The sequence below is a fragment of the Onychomys torridus genome, chromosome 1 (assembly GCF_903995425.1).
Source record: "Onychomys torridus chromosome 1, mOncTor1.1, whole genome shotgun sequence".
Classification (NCBI taxonomy): domain Eukaryota; kingdom Metazoa; phylum Chordata; class Mammalia; order Rodentia; family Cricetidae; genus Onychomys; species Onychomys torridus.
The window spans coordinates 147,225,854-147,242,104 of NC_050443.1; the positions used below are offsets into that span (position 1 = coordinate 147,225,854).

General features: G+C 43.9%; 1 protein-coding gene across 1 annotated transcript in view; it reads left to right on the forward strand.

Moving 5' to 3' along the window:
- Positions 1-16,251, forward strand: part of Slc1a1 (solute carrier family 1 member 1) — a 74,132-nt gene that overhangs the window by 34,011 nt on the left and 23,870 nt on the right. Inside the window, exon 2 of the mRNA XM_036208752.1 lies at positions 2,290-2,430. Coding sequence (XP_036064645.1) covers positions 2,290-2,430 — 141 coding nt within the window. The remainder of the gene's footprint in view (positions 1-2,289; positions 2,431-16,251) is intronic.

Genomic DNA, 16,251 nt, shown 5'->3' on the forward strand with positions numbered 1-16,251 from the left:
TCGATAAACCCATAGTCAATAACGTAATCAATCATGTCTGTATAATGAGGCTTTTATAAAGGTTTTAACACTTCTAGATAAATGAAGAAATGGAGTTTTTGGAAAGTGGCCCGCCACACAGGACGGGGAAATTCTGTACCCCTTCTCCCATTTGTGGGCCTGTGTGTCACCTCTCCTGGCCATTTGTCCCTGTGCTTTGTAATAGCCTTCATGTTCACTTCAGTCTTGTAATCTGTCCTAGCAAACCAACTGATCCCAAGGGAGGGCCATAGGCACCCTGATTTAGAGAAGTTCAGCCAGAGACTCAGGCCACTGCCCAAGGCTTATGGTAGGGGTTTAAAGTAGAGCAGCTTTCGTGAGACTGCACTTAACCTGGGGACCTGAAGATTTTTAACACTTGTGTTTACATAATTACAAATCTCAAATATAAGGAAATCAGGACCAGAAACTTCATAAAAGGACTCTTGAGGCTGGGGAGATGGCCTGGAAGTTAAAGGCATTTAGTACTTCTCCAGATGACCTGACTCCAATTCTCAGCACCCACTTGGGGACCAGCCTGCAGCTGCAGCTTCTGGGGATCTGATGCCCTCTTCTGGCCTCTACAGACACTGCACTCATGTGTGCAATTCCCTCAGCGCGCGCGTGCGCGCGCGCGCACACACACACACACACACACACACACACACACATCTATAATTAAAAATAAAAATACAATCTTTTTTTTAAAAAAAAAAAGACTCTTGATTTGATAGAGTTAAGTATTTCATGACTTTGGAATAATGAATGAAGAACATTAGACAACATTGGTATTCTAAAATGTTATTCCTGTCAAAGTAATAGTAATTTAGTTAGATGTGGTTCTACTACACACATATAATCTCAGCACTATAGCACAAATCCTAAATGGTCTTATAATAAGAACCCAGAGCCAGATATCAGGGTGAAAGCTGAAAGATCGGAGAAGCAGAGCAAGCCACAGCCACCATCTCTTACCTCACCAACTCCTCAGCCTGAAAAAGCCAAATTCCTGTCTCCTCCCACCTTATATTCCTTTCTCTGCCCAGTCATATCATTTCCTGTTTCAACCTTCCTAGTGCTGGGATTACAGGTGTGTGCCACCACTGCCTGACACTATTTCTCTTTTAGACTGGATTAATCTCAGGTAGCCTGGTGTGGCCTTGAACTCAACAGAAATCCAGATGGATCTCTGCCTCTGCCTCCCGAGTGCTAGAATTACAGGTGTGTGCCACTACTACCTTACCTCTATGGCTAGCTCTGTGGCTAGCTTTGTCCTCTGATCTTCAGGCAAGCTTTATTTCCTAGATTACAAACAATATATCACCACACAGCACTAAGGCAGGAGGATTGCAAGGTTAAAGCCACCTGGGATACATAGGGACTTGTCTAAAATCCAAATCATTAAAATTATAAAAGCTGCATAAACAGATGAATTTATTAAGAAATTATCTTGTAAAGGATTTGTTTATTCATTTGCTCTCTCTCTCTCTCTCTCTCTCTCTCTCTCTCTCTCTCTCTGTGTGTGTGTGTGTGTGTGTGTGTGTGTGTGTGTGTGTGTGTAGAACCTCATGCATGCAGGTGTATAAGTAGGTGAGATGAAGTCAGATTCCTTGAAACTGGAGTTACAGGTTGTTGTGAGACACTTCATGTGGGTACTGAGAATTGAACCTGTGTCCTCTCTAAGAGCAGCAAGCGTTCTTAACCATTGAACCATCTCTCCCGTCCTCAAAATTGGTTTTGTAAAATGCACTTATGAGAAAAATACAAATATACATAAACCATAAAATATGTAGACAGTCTCTGCTATGGATGAAGTATAAGGTGACCTGTGAAAAGATTTATAGTGGGTTACAAAAGATGATGGATTTGGGGAATGTGGTTTAGTGTTAGAGCATTCACTGAGTGTGTACGAAACCTGCACTTGCTGTTCAGTACAAAGGGGACAGGAGCGAGAAGAAACGAGACAAGGAGGGCAAAAAGTTTATGATGATGAAGTTTAGTCTTTAATGATATGTCGTTACAGTATATAGAACCAATGAGGAGGAAATGAAAACAAGATCTCTTAGGTGAAGAATATTATTTTTACATTTTTTTAAAAATGCATGCTTCCTATTCACTACCTTCTGGATTTTTTAAGTCTAAACTTCATAGATTTGCAAGAGATGCTCTAAACAGCTTTTCTCGCCATTGAAATTTGCATTCTGCAGTACTTTCCCCCAAATTATATGCAAGAGAACTAAAAGTGTTTCCTTTTCTCCCTGTTTTTCTTAGGCATTGCCATAGGAGTCTTGGTTCGTGGACACAGTGAGCTCTCAAATCTGGATAAATTCTACTTTGCTTTTCCTGGAGAAATTCTAATGAGGATGCTGAAGCTTGTCATTTTGCCATTGATTATATCCAGCATGATCACAGGTACCTTGTGTTCTCTGATTATTTAAGGAGCCCATGAGAACCTGGGTTGTTCTTTACTAATTATGGAAAAATCAAAACACATTGGGCACATTATACAGGCATGCACACAGACACACACACACACACACACACACACACAGAGAGAGAGAGAGAGAGAGAGAGAGAGAGAGAGAGAGAGAGAGAGAGAACCCTCATTTGCAAAGCACAAGGCATATTTCCCTTGACTTGAAGTGTAACGAGATTCTCAGAGTGGCCATTGCTTCATTATGTCGCTGTCCCTCTGTCCCTCTGGCACTGTTGACCACAGCGCAAACCTTTGTTTGTCCAACATGTGATGTCTTGTGCTCAAGATGCCATTTTTTAATGTATTATGAGTAAAACCCTATCTAGGGCACAGAATGGGGAAATGTATATTTGGCCATGGAAATGTCAGCTTATGTCCTCAGGAAAAATGTGGCTGTCAGTTTTGATCATACTTCCAGGAGCTGGCTCCTTTGGTTCCCAGCTCCAGCTTTCCTGCCTACTAACTTCTGGGCAACTGTCCTGAGGGTGCCTCTCTTCCTGGCTCCTCACCCACTTCCTCTCCTCCACACTAGCTACATACCTGCCCTGCAAGTCTGCCATGGTGTCAGCAGCCAAGAGCCCTGGAAAAGGTTTCATTGGAGTTTGCATCTTAGTCTAGGAGACTGGTCTTTTTAAATCTGCACTCACACCACAGTTGAGTTGGGAAATGGTTTCTCACTTTCAGATAATTATATTGCAGAGTTTCTTCAAACAGCAACAAATGTCCTATGTAGAGATTAACTTGATTTTTTTAATGCCATTCATCTGGAGTTGGTATGCTGCTGGGTGCATTCTGTGCTTCTTACACTGACTTTAATTCTGGCACTTGGTAAAAGGTGGCATGATGTCTCTCACTAGTGTTATGGGCTTGAAAACGCAAGGTTTTATATAACTATGCAATTGGGAGTCTTGACATGTCCTCTTTCCAGAACTCTCTTCTCAGTGTTGTGGCAAAGGCTCCGTCTGTTGACACTGACATTGGTGGTGCTGAGAGTGTGAGCATTTGCTGTCCTCAGCTGCATTGTCTGAGAAGCTGTCACATTTGCCGATTCCCAAGTGCTACACTCCAGTCAGACCAGAGCCCCATGCGACCATTTTTCTGAAGTGGCCTTGGTGTTCTTGGCTTATTGGAAACCTAAAGAGAACATTTAATTACTTTTACTTATGGGTTTAATTATGGTTAAAAATTAGCAGTTTCTTTCAAGCCTAATAGCCTGAGGGGTCAGAGTGGGAGACAGAAGATCTGTTATTTGTCTCATATAATGTTTGCTTAGTTAAATTATTGAAAGCATTTAAAGTTTGGAAGATTTCTTATAAACACCCAGATTTTTGGCATTTTAAAAAAAAATCAAATCTGCAAACACATGTTTCCCCACATCGATAGTGTCCTGGAGCAAGAGACAGCTATTCAATTTAGCTAGTACAAATGCATTTGAGGACACCCAAGTCACCAACCACCATTCCCTATTCGGTCCTCTCTCATTGCCTGCCTGACCCCTGTAAGCATTGTAGTTATAACAGAATTTTCTCCCTATTAAAGATCCTTAAATCAGTTCTTGTACTCTTTTAGACAATATGAAGTCATGAGCTTCTCTCTCAAGAAAAATATTCACATTTGTGCATATATAGGATATTTTGTATCTATACAAAGCTTATAAACTATGTGTGACATGGTTTGAGTCTTCTGGTTTATGGGGAAAGTAAAAAAAAAACACACCAAACTAATCCAGAATAGACAGCAGACCCAGAATTCATATAGTTAGCCAAAGTTTAGAAGAAAGGGTAAAAATATGTGTATGAATATGCTACTTCTATAATAGTGCATGTTTGGACAGTATCATTCTTGGCAGTAAATAACTCTTCCTGATTTGCAGTCTGGAAGTTTTTGTGTGTATCTTAGCCTTGCAAATTATGCAGGGAAACAACTTATGGCTCTCAGATTCCATCAGTAGCCCAGCTCTGTCCCAACCGTGGGCCACAGCTCTCGGCTTTCCCTTCACCGATCACCAGGAGCTAGAGCAAACACACATCTCATTCTTTTGATATGAAACAATGAAAGATCAAAGGCTTGAGGAACATCAACAAAAGCAGGGCTGGGAGGGAGATGCCACATTCATGTGTCTAATCGTCAGGCTAGTGAGGAGAGGGTCGGCAGGAATGTGGGGAAGAGGACCCATTTATACCTTTTCCGTTAGCATATCAACTTAGAAGCACTCTGGAAGGCAGCAGGGAAAAGTGTCTGACACTTTCAGCTAGTAATTCTTGACAGGTTTTTATCAAAGGGGGTATATTAATAGAGACCCATTCCAAGACTCAGGTGTAGTACCCTCATTTCATAATGATGATAAACAGTGTGAATGCATGTTACACACATAAGTTAATGTGTTGCAACTGCTAAAGGCCTGCTTGGATACACACCGAATGGCCCTTGAGAATGTTCCCAGTATAACTCAGAACAAAAGAAAGAAACAAATCATACAACCCAAAAGACAATGTGACAGTCTGGACTGTATTATATAGTTTTGCATTTTTAAAAGCTGGCCCAAAACTGTAAGACTAACAGCCTTTCAATGAGAATGGAAGTAAAATATGATCCATTGTGCTTTCTTTACATTTTTAGTGTTATTTTGTTATGATGCTTCTTTGTCTTGTTTTGTTTAAGAAGGAAATAGGAGAGTGGATGAGTTCGTCTCTGTGTGTTTCAGACTTTGCCTCTGCTATTCCCCTGCCTCCTTCCCTTTCCAGCTCTTTTCCTTGCCACAGCAATGCCACTTTTACCCTGGCATGCCAGTCCTTCCCTGCACTCATTGCCTCTACACCCAGAGAGAGGGTGATCCCCTTACCAATGCCTTTCCTTAGTGCAATAGTCTAATCCATTCCTGGAGGGGTGGGGGTACAACAGGAGGAAGTGTCAGGGAAGCTGTGGGTTGGGGGCAGGATTTAATCAGTCCTTCCGGAATAGGTAGAGGCAGAACTGCTAAGACTCGAACCCAAGACCAACAGAGTGAGCTCCTGCAGGAAAAACAAAATAACAACAGAAAAACTAACCTGTCATCAAAGTCTCTTGTGGACTAAAATGTATATGTTACAGCTGCATTTTTTTTTTTTTTAACATGGAGCATCCTTCTTAGTGATGTATGGTTAGGAAATCATGTTCATCAGGGAAACTGGAATTTAGACCTGATATTAAATGGTATGGGGTGACTGTTAATCATTTAGTCAAGAGGTGATAACAACGTGCAGGTATCTAAACAAAATGCCCTTATTTTCTAAATGCACATGGAACTGGGTAGAGGTGAAGTGACATAAGATCTCCAATATCCTTTAGAATGGAGGGGGTCGGGGCATGGTTTAGTGACCGGATTTCCAGAGATTGGGTGTCATAGGAAGCCAGAATTCTCACCATGATTTACATCCTGAAGAAAGAGTGCCCTCCTGCCATGGTGGAGATGTGTGCTTATGCTCTTTGAAAGTTTCAGGTTCTGAGCTAAATTCTTTCAAACTACTAGAGAAATGGGGGATGATGGTGCTGCCGGAAAACTGTGTCTCTGCGAAAGACTGGAAACAGGTATCCACGGCGCATGGGTTTATATATGCCTCACATTTCTTCATTACAATAAGTCTGATGGCTGGAGCCTTCCACCACCAGCACAAGATTGGCCTTTCCCATCTCACTCCAGTTTCTAAGGCACATCTTCCTGGATGCTCTTAGATACCACCCAGGTGAGCTGTGCTCCATCAGGCACAGCTGTGCCCCCATGCTGTCTACTGTGGCTGCTGTCACACCTCTGATTCTCACATGGTTCCCCTTCATTCCTGCATCTAATCAAGGGACTCGACAGTTCTCCATAGAGTGGATGAGGACCAAGCATTGCCAGGAACTTAGGCATAATCAGAAGCAGCTGAGACATCAGTATCCAGTCCCTTCCAGAAAGGGCTCTTCAGGGTCTGTGCTCATCAACAGGGCTCCCCTCTGCTTAGCCACCCCACTTCCAAGACAGTGGAGAAGCTTCTGCCCATACATGGGAGCATTCTAACATGTCACACCTCGGTCCCAACACCCAACACCTGATTCTAATGAGGAAAGACTTCCTTACCACCCAGGTGTCCTGTCCCAGGAAGCATGTCCTCTTCCTGTAATATGTACCATTGGAGACCATCCATCCCCCTTAGAGAAAGCCTCCTTTGATGCCTTGAAGGGTTGGTCTTTGCTTGTGAACACCATCAAAGTACTTAACCCTAGTACCTGCTGGGTTGTTGGATATCCACGTAGCCAGCAGATCCTGGAGAATGTCCAGGTCAGAATGAATCAGATCAATGTTGGCTTCCATGTGTCTTTCTTCCCCAGGTCAGGGAGAAGCTCATTCCTGTTTCCTGCAAATTCCAACAGCACACAAGGGTGTGCAGAGTGAATCGGGCGAGTTGGGGACGTCCCTCACCAATGGCTGGGGCATCCCAAGTTTATGCCGAGCTGAGAAAAGTCCCTTCTTTCCCTCCTTGTCTCTCCCAGGCCGTGTGCACGAATCCCAGGACTGAGTCCATTTCCTGAGCAGGACACATCACCAAACAATAGACATCAGTACAAACTGTCTGCCCTCCATTTATCAGAAACAGCCATGCCAGGATAGCACTGGTTGAATGATTGGGTGTATATCTGTGGTGAGATTCTCCAAGATACTTTGATGTTGTACTCGGAAGATCTCGAAAATATTGCTACAGATTATAAAGTGATTGTTACTCTAACTTCTACATTAGGATTGCAGCATGTTTCAGGTTTGGCTTCCACTATAAAAGGAAACCCCTCCTTTCCCTTAACTTTTTAACCACTGAAGCCTTCTGTGACCTTATGATTTTAAGGCAGGTGTAGTAACTCACGCCTGTAATCCCAGCACGTGGGAGGTGGAGACAGGAGGACCAGAAATTCAAGGCCAGCCTTGGCTACATAGTGACAAAGTGAGTTTGAACCCTAATTTGGGCTACCTAAGACCCTGTATAGAAAAAGGACCACTAACTATGTAATGTCTTGAGAAGGTGCTGTAGAATGAAAGGGTGGATGAGAACCAAGTGAAGTGAGTTGAAGAATTGAAGAGCCTTGCTATTTACACTGAGTCTTGCAAAACACGACCCATCAGATTGCTTCAGCTGGGGAGGGCATTCTTTTTGATATACAAGCTTTATTATTTAAAACAAAAAAAAAAAACCTTGAAAGTAAAAAAGCATCCCACACCCAAACTACCCAGACTCAAAGTCTACCTTCCTTTAATGCTGTCCATCTTGATTTACTCATGGTCTGCTGTGTGCTAGAAACACTCACACCCAGGAGAAAGACTCATGCCAGGGCCTCTCTCAGGCAGGGTTCATTCAGTGTTATTAACAAATGCTTATTAACCCCAACAACATGAAAACTAACAAGAAAGCAAACACACTTCTGAAAGGGTGAATTCCAGCCACCCACCTATTCATGGAACCAAGGTCCTCTGATAGCCAAGATGGGTGTTCCCATCCTCACAGGCAGACTTGAAGATGCATGTGTCACTTAATCATACAACTTGGTGTGCCCTGGAAGCCACCTGCTTGTAAACACAGTGGTTGACAGCCTGGATATGAACATCAGGAAGAAAGCATGCTGGCTCTTCTGGAACTTCAATAGTTCGTTATTTCACTCAGTTTTTTCTTTCTTCTTTTATTTTTATGAAATTACCATTTCAAGATGTTTTAGAGACTGAAAACCCTGGGCTGGAGAAGGCAAGGATGAGGCCCAACATGACATCCAGAACATGGGCTCATCCTGCATTTTAAATACCCTCTTTTCCTTCTCCCAGCCTTGTTTGGGAACTTGGATCTGAGCCAGGGCAGCTTTGTAAAGATGACTTAGACATCTTCCAGAGATCAAGGACATAGCTTTGATGCTAGAGGATTTACTATATTAATTTGGGTTCTATAACGCTTTCCACCCGAGGAAAGGGACACATACTGTAAAAGTGGTAGCCTTCCCATGAATGTGCTACTTGCACAGTAACAAAATGAAAATTGGCAGAGAAGTGGCTTTGCCAAGACCTGAACAGAGAATCAACCGCAGGTGAGCAGGCCTGCAGCTAGAACTGGTGCCAGCACTTTCAAGGCTCCATATGACTGGAAGAAACTCCCCCCACAGGAGTGTGAAGTACGGTAGAGGTTTTAGTGACTCTCCAATGTTCTAAAAGTATGGGTCTGGATCTGGGAGACCATTAATCCATCTTCAGTGAGCCAGGCTCTGTGGTACATCCACAATATATAAAGTTAAGGCCCATCCTAACGAGAAGGAGGATATTGCAGTGTCTAGTGGGAACAAGACAGTAGAGGCAAATATGAGGGGCTTTTGAAGGAAGGCTAGAAATCAAAAGAGAGGGGGAAGGGAATTCCATACAGAAGGGAATGGAGGAAGCCACAACATCTCAGGATAGATGTAAGACTTCAAGCAGAGTTCCAGAAACATGGGAGAGGCGGAAGTGAGATGAGAGGACACACACAAGACTTCATGTAACTCGTTAAGGGCTCTGACCAGCCTGCAGACTCAGGAAGAGAGTTACAACAGTGACGTCCACCTGTGTCATTCTCTGCAAATGGACACCTTGAGGAAGCTCCTCATGGGGAAGGATCCATCACAGCTAAACAGGAGAGTCAGACCTGGGAGCCACACTGCCTGGCTTTCAACACCGATTCTGCCGTTCACTAACTGTGAACCCTTGGATACATCACTTGTACTCGACTGTAAAAACTGGGTCCTAGTGCTTTTGGTCAACTGTCAAAGGTTTTTAGAAGGTCCCTGAATTGGCACCAGAAGTTACAATGGTCAGTATTAGGATTCGGTTAAATACGGGTGATGGAGCAAAGACTGACATTCAGAAATTGCCACCAATATTAAAAGACTCTGCCCACAGCTTGTGACATTCACCAGCATAGACGTTCTACCTAGAAGCCTCAGCTACCAATTGTAGAGAATTAAGAACTGCAAATGAGGACAATACAGCTGTGTTATGAAACAAAAATCATCTCACTGAGCTGTGTGATAGCTGTTGCTGTAAAAATATTTGTGTGGGCATTGGGAGAGAATAATTGAGTTACTCAGATCCTCTGTACCAGCGGTTATCAACCTTCCTAATGTTGAGACCCTTAAATACAGTTCATGTTATGGTGACCCTCAACCATAAGATTATTTTCATTGCTACTTCATAACTGTAATTTTGCTATGGTTATGAATTGTAATGTGTTTTCCAATAGTCTTAGGAAATAGGAAAACCTGTGTTTTCCAATAGTCTTAGGCAACCCCTGTGAAAAGTTTGTCTGACCCACAAAAGGGTTGTGACCCACAGGTTGAGAACCAATTCTTTGTACTGTGTTGAATGCATTCATTGAATAACAAGCCTTGTGAAGAGCTCCTGGGATCTTCTGAACAACTGACCCCAAACACCAGTGTCTCCAATATTCTGTGATACAGAAAAACCCAAACAGCAGAAGAATCATACACTGTGTGTGTATGTGTGTGTGTGTGTGTGTGTGTGTGTGTGTGTATGTGTGTTTATGTATGTGTGTGCAGTGGGGTGTGTTGTAGAGGTATGCATACCTGTGCATATGGGGAGTCCACAGGTCAATGTCTTCCTCTACCATTTTACACATTTGTTTTTAGAAACAGTGTTACTGAACCCGGAACTTGCCATTTTATCTAGGCTGGCTGGCTAGCAAGTTCCCAGGGCCCACCTGTCTCCCCCACATGATGCTGGGTTGCAAATTTCTACCACCACATCAAGCTTTTCTTGTGGGTGCTGAGTATCCAAACTCTAATCCTTTAGCCCGTTAGCCGTTGAGCCATATCCCCAGCCCCACTCACTGTTTCTTGACAGGCTTTGAACCATCAAACATGGACCACATGACAGCAGCTATGGAGTGATTCTACCTTAATCCTATCTAAGGATGAGTTTATTTTGTTAGCTTCACAGAGTGTAGGGTTGTGATGTAACCCTTTTTCAAGGAAATTCTTTGTATGAGTGTCTTTAAGTAACAGAGATGCCACAGTGAAACATGCGCACAAAAAATACATTCTGCATACTTCCTCTGCCTTTTCCATCCCAGAAGTATTCATCTTGACAGCTGAGATTTCCAGTACCCTCGATTAGCAAAGTGAGATTATATCCAGCCTTGTTTTCCCTAGAGAATGAAAAGAAAACATTTCAGAGTTTTAAAAATGGTCACATGTTTGTTTACACCTTGTTGCAACCCTAAGAAGTCGTCAAGTGGGCGGAGTCTTGTCTCCATCTGTAGAGATAAGGAAACCGGAGGTTGGAACAAGATTAAGCCACTTTCCCGAGATCACATTAATCACAGGGCAACACCTGGGGCAGATGAATTCCGTTCTAGAATGTTCTGCTTCCCAGAAGGCTGGGGTAGACAACCACACATGAATATGTTAGTCATACACACACACACACACACACACACACATTATATTTACTCCTTGTGTGTGTGTGTGTGTGTGTGTGTGTGTGTGTGTGTGTGTGAGAGAGAGAGAGAGAGAGAGAGAGAGAGAGAGAGAGAGAGAGAGAGAGAGAGAGAGAGAGAGAGAAAGACTTTATGAGGCTTATAGGCTAATGAGAAAAGTAAGTGTTAATGAGTCCTTTGATTTTCATTTTTAAGTGAAACCCAATAGGCACAGGATGCCAAGCATGGACTCTGGGTGCTCAGAGAAGGACCCCAAGAACTTAAAAGCCAGATGAGGAGTGGAGAATAATGGCTGGAGAGGAAGGGCATGAGTGAAGGCTCTGAGGGGAGCTCAGCCTGACAAAGAGGGCCGGGGTGTGTGTGTGTGTGTGTGTGTGTGTGTGTGTGTGTGTGTGTGTGTGTGATATATCCAGCATGTACACATGCAGGCTGCAGGGATGTCTGTGGGGTCTCATCTCCCAGGGTAAGAGTTCACTATTTTAGCCTCAATTCCACGGGAGGATTATACTGACTGGAGTGTGAAATTTTTAAGGTTTTAAAAGCTATATTGAATGACTGTGCAATGAAGGATCAGAGGGAGGGGAATGGATATGAGAATGCTTATCACGTGTGTTTTGTTGCTCAGTGACACACATCACTGACCATTGATGACGCAGCGGTAGGTGGCATCCTCACAGGCTGCGCAGGCCGAGCTTGCTCAGCTTGCTCCTCGATATCAACCTGAAGGAGATACAGGCTTTTAAAGACCACTGTGTACGGGACTAAATCGATCTTGGGGACAAAACCCATGCTTATTTCTCTTTGTGCAACTGGCCTCTCTGCTGGCGGCACAGCTGGAGGCACACCCAGACAGTGGTCTAACACTTGTATAACCCTGAACTTGGATGTTTTGTCCACTCAGACCTCTGGCGTGCTAGCAAACGCCTGACTTCAGTGACAGAGTTCATCATGACACCTGGACTAGAAGGTAGTGATTGTCATGAAAACTTCATTCTCAGGTGGGTGGCAGCTTCGTCAGAGAGCACTCTGAGGCGACTCTTGCCCTCGGATATTTATTTTTAAAGCTTGCTATTGTTTAGCCCACCCTGCTTCCTTTGTAGCGTGGTTATAAAAAGTTCAGATGATTATTCTGCTGGCCAAGTGCCAACCTCCCTGCTTGCTCGTCAGAGCCTCCTCCTGAGGTAAATAAAGAAAATGCCTTTTTCCTAAAATAAAGAGCCAGCAGGTGCCCTTAACTTCTAAGGACAACCTTGAGTTCAGTTCCTGTTTCCAGGCCACAGCCCAGCCTCAAAACTGTCTCTGGTTAGGAATGGCGATCTTGCCCTAGGCATTTCCATCCAATTCCATCCTGTCTGTCCTGGTCTCCTCTCCCTGGTGACGCCTCCTGCTCCTGTGGACTCTGCTCCAGGACTTCATGACATAGCTCATTATTAAGTGGTTCTTAATTCTAACCAGCCACAGACCTAGCTAGCCTGTCTACTCTATAATAAGTCAATACATTTTGTGGAAGTAGGAATTACAAAACAAACATCTGAATGGGTCTAGGAAGTGGGTGCACAGGAAATGAGGAAAAACAAGTTGAGGAGCCAGGCTGTGGTGGCGCACCCCTTTAATCCTAGTACTTGGGAGGTAGAGGCAGGCAGATCTCTGTGAGTTCGAGGCCAGCCTGGTCTAAGAGCTAGTTCTAGGACAGCCAGGACTACACAGAGAAGCCCTGTCTTGAAAAACAAATAAATAAATTGAGGGAACACTGAGAAGTTGAATGTGTTCTTTTGTGGACTTTTTTTTATTGGTGACAAGTATTTTCATCGGCTGCTCTGGGAACTGAAACTAAGCCACTGTGTGTAGGAGCTTTCTGAGGAGACGTCCTGCTTAGCTGACACAGTCAGTGGAGTGGACCTGTGGGTCGCTGGGGAGATGATAGCCTATAAAAGTGCAGCTCTTCCTGTCATGTGGAAAGCTTGGAGTACAAACATTCACAGAGCACTTTAATTACCACACCGCCGATCTAGGGGAGACTGAGGCTCGAGGCTTGAAATAGTAGAGGACCACATGCAAGAGAATGGAGCTTACTGTGTCTTCCTCTCATTGCCCCACGATGGCAAGGTGGAGCACATTCAAGGAGTTTTCTTAATGGAGTTAAGTCTAAGTCTGTTCCCTTGGCATGGCTGAGTGCCCACTTAATGCTGCACAGTCTGGAAAGGTGTGGAGACTGTGCCGTGTTGTGTATATGAGAGTCACAGGTCACATATGGCTATTTGAATAGAGAGTAATTTCAATTAAGTAAAATTATAATTCAGTGCTTCGGTTACTTAGACACCTGGCAAGTGCTCACTAGCCACATGCAGCTTGAGTCGACTTCAGAGGACAAGATAAACACAGTTTCCACAGTACGGGAAGGTACACGGGACAGGGCTGCTCTGGAATTTCATAGCACACGGAAGAAGTTGAGGTGTTGTAGCACATGAGAATGGGACCCGAGCTCCACCGCTCACATCCATAGCTTGCTGGCATGTTTCACAGCCACCTGAGCCAAAGATTGACCCTCTAATAATGGGCTAATAATGCCTACCTCATTAAGTTAAAATGAGAATTAAAGGATGTCTGTGGTCAATGTGCAGTCATTGCTCAAGACAGTGTCAGTTGCTGTCATCATCATCTTCTACAGATATGATGTATTTATAGTATCCAGACAGACATTTCATACTCATTAATTTCTTTGTTTCTATGATAGTTTTGAAGATAGAGCTGTTTTCCCATGTTCCTTCTCTCTATAGTGGTCATCAACAACCCCCCCCCCCCATGATGCACTGTAAGTCATCCAAAAGCCTGGGTTTAGGGGCTGTGGTACCCTCCCTTTTTTGTGACTACAATGGTAGAGAAAGTAGACAACACAGAGAAGTAGGATTGTTGATTTTAGCAACATTTTTGTCTGGCTGGGAAACATTAGTGAGTGAGGCAGATAAGAAAAACGGGAACAAAGATCTTCCTGAGGGTGAGCACAGGAGAATTGCTGCAGGTACTTGGGGTATATCTAAGACATTTCCACCAAAAATCCCATTTTTATAGAGCCTTTTGTTGCCAGCTGAGTCCTAAAGTCGAGGCTGAGGCACTGAACTCAGGGTGGTGAGAGGTGCTTCATCTCCTGGGAACAAGAAACAGAGAGAAAAATGGAGGAGCCAGGGATGAGATTGCCCCGTGTGGGGGGGTCTCTGCAAACACTGTGACCAGCAGAGTGTCGGTCTGTGGGGTGTTGGTCCAGGGAGGGCAAGAAGGAAATTTAGTTTAATACGACTCAGTAGCCAACGTTGGTTCAAAGTTGGAGAGTCTGACTCACAGTCATTTATTTTAGGCATATTTAAGCACAGCAAAATTTGGGGGAAAAAGTTTCCTGGTGATAATTAACTCAATCCCTTGTGCACAACAAAGCTTAAGACATGATTACATTGAAACTCCTGTAAAGTACATGTAACATCTTCCGTAAAGATGAGCTCATTCACTTTTGAATTGTGGCCCTCAGCTCTCTTGGGTATTTTGGTTGTCTTTACTATTGCAACTGCTACTTCTGATGGCCTTACTGTCAGGAAAACAAGTTCTCCTCAGCACACCAAACTCCATTCCTACCCACCACCCCACCCCACCCCACACACAAAGGACTACACTGACATCAAGGTTATTCTAGGATGTCTGGATTTTAGTCTTGTCCTGGAAGTTGGTGAACGAACCCTTAACAACATCTTGGGTGGACGCTAAAGGCCAGAGGCCTTCTCCAAGTGCTACCTTCCAGATGGGCAGTCCACAGGTCAAAGAACGTTGTTTAGAATGAGAAATAACTTGTTCTGTCACCTTAACAGCAATGACACCCTTGTAGAGTTTTCCTGCACTTCAGATATGTGTCAGGAAATACGAGGAGCACAATCCTCCAGCCACTTACGAAAACGGATAGGTCTTTTATGGTGTGAGGAATGCCTCTGAACACCACCTGTGCATCCTGCTGGCCCTTCAGCTCCAATGGCTTCCCTTTGGAGTTGCCTGTGACAACCTCTTCCCTTTTCCTGCTGCCCTGAACTCCAGGCTTGGCACACAGTTGTGGGACAACTCATGTTAAAATTGCAAAATCATTTCCTATGGTGATCCTTTGGCTTAAAACAGGATTCTCAGCTTGGAAATCAGGCAGTGTAGAATTTGAAACCTCCAAATGACAGCATGATGGAAAGTTTCTCAATCTGTCCCATCTCTCTCCTGGAAACTCAGAGAGCATCAAATGACTCCATTTGGGTAAGCATCCCCGATGGAAGGATGTGTTTCTAGCAGAGACAGGTGGTGCCTTCTACTGTAATACACCATCCCTTCAGACAAACCTCTCAAGACGAAGCAACATTGGGTTATCTTATTGGTAGCTAAGACTACTTGAAAGTAGACCTAACAATGTGGCCATTAAGTCTCTTGGCTTTCCAGTGCCATAGAAATTATTTGTATCCTTCCAGTCTTAGGTTTCTGAGGTATCTCACAGTAGCAAGCATGTATATAACACATTTGTTCATCTAGGAATAGTTTTGGAAATCATGAAAAGAGCTGGGAAATATGTTAGGGTGGATAATGAAATTACTATGATTTATTATTGTATTAGGTGCTGTGAGATGGTCTTTCTGTACCTGTGAATATGTGTTGTTACCATTGGTTACTAAAGAAGCTGCTATTGCCTATGGCAAGTCAGAATAGAGCCAGGTGAGGAATCCAGAGAGAGAGACAAGATGAAGAAGGCAGAGTCAGAGGAGATGCTGATGCTTCAGGGGGAGCAAGATATAATGGAACTCAGGTAACACTTTGAAGCCACATGGCAAAACATAGATTAATAGAAATGGGTCAATTTAAGATGAAAGAGCTTGCTAGCAAGAAGCTTGAGCCATAGACCAAACAGTTTGTAATTAACATTAAGCCTCTGAGTGATTAATAAGCTGCTGTGGGCTGGGCCGGACAAAGGAAAACTTCCAGCTACATTTGATGCCCACCTTTGGGCATTGATCCACATAGACCTGAAAAAGCTTAAAAAAGATTGTGAATGCACAGAAACGGAGCCACACTGGTCTCCCTAGTCTCACAGTCTCATGCCATCAGCAGCGCAGAGATGCATCTCCAGACAGCTGCCTGAGAGATGGAGCTGGCTGCCAGCTGCCATGAGCTAAGCAGCATGGCAGATTTCTGAAGTATCTCCCACAGATGGCAGAACAAAAAGGCTTCTCCCAGCCACTGCCTGCTGGACTGAGAACCAGCAGCCAAGGT